The sequence below is a fragment of the Zingiber officinale genome, chromosome 4B (genome assembly GCF_018446385.1).
Source record: "Zingiber officinale cultivar Zhangliang chromosome 4B, Zo_v1.1, whole genome shotgun sequence".
In the NCBI taxonomy this organism is placed as follows: Eukaryota; Viridiplantae; Streptophyta; class Magnoliopsida; order Zingiberales; family Zingiberaceae; genus Zingiber; species Zingiber officinale.
In genome coordinates, this window is record NC_055993.1 from 63,190,309 (window position 1) to 63,194,531 (window position 4,223).

The 4,223-nt window shown below is 44.8% G+C and overlaps 1 protein-coding gene and 1 pseudogene across 1 annotated transcript; one reads left to right on the top strand and one right to left on the bottom strand.

Moving 5' to 3' along the window:
- Positions 1–1,446: 1,446 nt before the first annotated feature.
- Positions 1,447–1,974, bottom strand: LOC121978289. The gene has a single exon (XM_042530654.1). It carries the CDS (start codon positions 1,972–1,974, stop codon positions 1,447–1,449), a length of 528 nt encoding a protein of 175 aa, XP_042386588.1.
- Positions 1,975–3,125: 1,151 nt separating this feature from the next.
- On the top strand, positions 3,126–3,197 carry LOC121978944 (annotated as a pseudogene).
- The last annotated feature ends 1,026 nt before the right edge of the window (positions 3,198–4,223 follow it).

Consider the following 4,223-nt stretch of genomic DNA (forward strand, 5'->3'; position numbering starts at 1 on the left):
CAATCATTAAAATCACTAAAGGTCCACTGAACTTCTTTATTCATCATTTTAAAAGTTATGACCCCTGCGTAGTCATCCTCAAAAGGGAATTTAACATCTATTGAGCTCAAAAATTCAAGAACTAGGCGGGGGTAAGTCGGTGCATGGGCGTACATTATATCATTCCAATCTAAAGCACTAATCATCCAATCTATGTCATCCTTAATTCCTAGCACATCCATAGTAATGGGATCCATATATTTAGTGCATAAGATTTTTCTAGTGACAAGAGTATCATATCTAGCTTTTTGCTCATGATTTCTAAAAATAATATTGAACTCGTTTTCATTACCTTCGTCGCGTGCCACCCGCTTTCCTTTGCCCTTAGATGATGAAGCCTTCCCCTTGCCTTTGTCACCTCCCGATGCGTCTCCTTCGCCTGATCCACCGCTTCCTCGACGAAGCCTCTTCAAGATCTGCGACATGGTACAAGGCTTTGAGGAGTTTCTTGTGGAGATGGATCTTGAGGATGGGAATAGTGAGGAGAAGGAAGGGAAAATAGGAAAGTTTCTTCTCTCTTTTCGGATTTGTGGCTTGAGGAAGTTTTAGATCTAGGTGTAGATCTAGGCAAAAGTGAGCTCTAGAGGTGAGAAATCAGGGGTTGATGAGGTGTAGTAGAGAGGAGAAGGCTTTTGGGAGAGAGGGAGATGGGAATAGGGTTTCTTGGAAGAGGAGGCGGCGCACACGGGCAGGGGCACGGTCGTGCCTTATAGACACGGCCGGGTCAAACGGGATGCTGCACGGTGGTGCCGATTAGCACGTCCTCCTTCTTTCTCCCCTCGGTCGAAGTGGCACGGCCGTGCCGATTGGCACGACCCCTATCTTTTTCTCCTCTGTATGAGTCGCACGGTCGTGCTAGTTGGCACGACCTGGACCTTCTTCCTCTCTGCCAAGGCTGCACGACCGTGCCAATTGGCACGGCCCATGCCTCTTTCTTCTCTGCACAAGCCGCACGGTCATGCAGAGTTGCACGGCCTGTGGCTTTAGTCTCCACGTTGGCTCCACGCGGCCGTGTGAGGTCACACGGCCAGCTCCCTTAAGCTCATAGTGGTTCTCTCTTCGTCATTTCGGTTCCTCCATCACCTCCACGCCCATAAAAACGCTCATGGCCAGCTCGCGGAGGCTATGCACATCCTGAAAATGAAATACCCAAAATAAAATTCTAGACTAAAACTCACTAGAGAAATAGAACGACAAAAAGGAATGATGAACTAAAATAAAAGAAAAACCCTTGGGTTGCCTCCCAAGAAGCGCTTGTTTTAGGTCTTTAGCTCGACCTCGTTCAGTTAATGTGGACTAAACCCGTGGAAGGACGACTCTCCTCCTAGGGTCAATGCTCTAGCCTGCGCCTTCAGTTTCGCTCGCGCAGGACAAATGTACTTCATGGTGCTTGCTGGAGGGGGACTCTCATGGAAATTGCACTCCTCGACTTTGTGTATGTTGATCTTGCGAGAATTTCCCTGAGAAGGGGGGGTTGCAGATGAAGGAATCAGATAAATCAAACTCGATTTTTTCTTTGTCGATCTCCAAGGATAACCTGTGACTTTTTACATCAATGATGGCTCCAGCTGTGGCAAGGAATGGTCTTCTAAGGATAATCGGTATCTTAGAGTCTTCCTCCATATCCAAGATAATGAAATCTGTGGGAACTATACATCCACCCACTTCAACTGGTATATCTTCCACTATCCCCATTGGGTATCTGCATGAATGGTCAGCTAATTGCAATGTCATAGTGGTCAATTTAATATTTTGGAGGCCCAGCTTCTTGCATAAAGTGTACAGAAGTAGGCTGACGCTGGCCCCCAAGTCGCAGAAGGCTCTCGATATGAGTTCAGAACCAATTTTGCATGGCATGGAGAAGTTTCCTGGATCCTGAAGCTTTGGTGGAGAATTCGCCATAAGGAGAGCGCTACAATTCTCTATCAATGTCATAGTCTCAAAGTCACCCTTCTGCCTTCTGTTAGATAATATTCCCTTTAAAAATTTTACAAACTTCGGCATATGGTGTAGCGCATCTATTAGTGATACTTCTATGCAGATTTTTTTGATCTTCTTCAGGAATCGATTAAACTCTTCGTCTTTCTAGGATGCTATAAGCTTCTGAGGAAAAGGGATCGTCTGATGCTGTGGGGCAGCTTGAAGAGTCTCTTCAATCTTTTTAGTAGCCTCTTCTCCATCCCTATTTTGAGTCTGATTGGGCAATAGGAGAGAGGGTTTTTTTTCTGAGTCAAGCTCCTTCTGAGTAATGATTTGGGGATCTCCCATAGTACGTCCGCTCCTCAGCTCAATGCGCTTGCAATGCTCCACTGGATTTAAATCTGGCTTCCCTAGGAATGTACCCTGTGCTCTTGAGACGGACTGAGCTATCTGAGCTATCTGGCTGTCTTGCATCTTCTGGTGTTTTTCAGAGTTTTCCAGCCTCTGAGTCAGTTGTTTGATCTCATTTCTCATCTCCTTTTGCTCTGAGAGAGCTTCCTCAAGCATCTTTTCAATCCTGGACAGTTGTGAAGGTTACTGTTGCTGGTAGGTCTGTTGTCCAGATTGGTGGCTCTGTTGCCCAGGCTGATAATTCTGATGTGCTGGTCCTTGATCCTGATTATTCTAGTATGAAAAATTGGGGTGATCCCTCCATCTAGGATTGTATATATTGGAGTACGGAATATTTTACCTCTGATTGTAGCTGGTTATTGCATCACATTGCTCAAGTTGGTTCATCTGTGCCTATATCGGCCCAAAGGGGCAGGTGTCTTGAGCATGATCCGTACTTCCACAGGTGTCGCAGACGCATGCTATTGCATTAGCTGTATTGCCTCCCATGGTGTCAAATTTCTTAGTCAGAGCGTCCAACTTTGCATACATGAGTGTAATTTCCCCCGTAAAGAGCTTTAATTGGATTCCCCGTAAAAGAGCCACTAGATCTTTCAGATGACTATTGATGGTGGTTCTGCACCACATTCTCTATGATCTCTTCAGCTTCATCGAGGCTTTTGTTCATCAGTGCTCCTCCTATTGCAGAATCAAGAGATACCTTCGTGTGATAATTTATCCCATTGTAGAAGGTATGTAGAACCAACCATTTTTCAAGACCATGATGGGGGCACTATCTTAGCATACTCTTAAATATATCCCAAGCTTCAAATAATGATTCTGAGTCTATTTGTTTGAAGCTGGCAATCAGGTTCCTCATGTGAGCAGTTTTGCTAGGCGGGTAGAACTTATCCAGAAACTTCTTCTCACACTGCTCCCAGGATGATATGTTGTTCGCTAGAAGGGAGTTCAGTCACTACTTGGCTCTGTCTTTCAGGAAAAACCTGAAGAGAAGTAGTCTGACTGATTCTGGAGGGACCCCGCTCACCTTCATAGTGCCACAGATCTCATAGAACAGCTCTAGGTGGTGGTTTGGGTCCTCATGTGGTCCTCCTCCGAATTGATTTTTCTGGACCATGTGGATTACTACAGGCTTGATTTCAAAGTTGTTGGCCTCAATGGGCGGTCGGGTGATGCAGGACCGAACCTCTCGTGCATATGGTGTCGCGTAATCTTTCAACAATTTGTCGACCATTTTTAAGAATTCTTGTGTTGCTTGGAATGCCTTCTGTAGATTTCTTCTCCTCAGAAAGGTCCTGTCAATCTCTGGATCAAAGGGTAGTAGCTTTCTTGGAAGGTTAGCTCTATACATGCAATAATAAGATATGAAATATGATAGCGGAACAGAAAATAAAATTTAAAAAAATGAAAGAAATGAATGCAGAAAATTAAGAAAAGAAAGCATAGCAGATAACCTGTCAAATCCTTTTGCTAAGGCCCTTCCGGCCAAAACTATTTGTTACAAACCGCAAGTGCACGGACTCGTCGTCAGTAATAAAAATATCGATCCCACAGGGGCTGGTTATAAGCACTAACAATTGTTCACTAAGGGTTAGCTAGACTACCAATGGTTGTGGATAATCTAGGGAAGAAAGGTCGGGAAGAAGAATCGAGAGCTGGTGAGTCGAAGTGTTCACTTAGTTATGAGAAACTCTAGGAGGTCGGTTTCGTTGTGGTGGTATTGATGTGTCACATTTTGTCCTACGCTCGTTGTCCTTTAACATGCAATTGCTGGAAGCTAAGACGACTATTCTTAAATGCCAGAATAAAGAATGACCCTAAGAAGGCCTGTTACGGTTTACCCCTGTCACTAG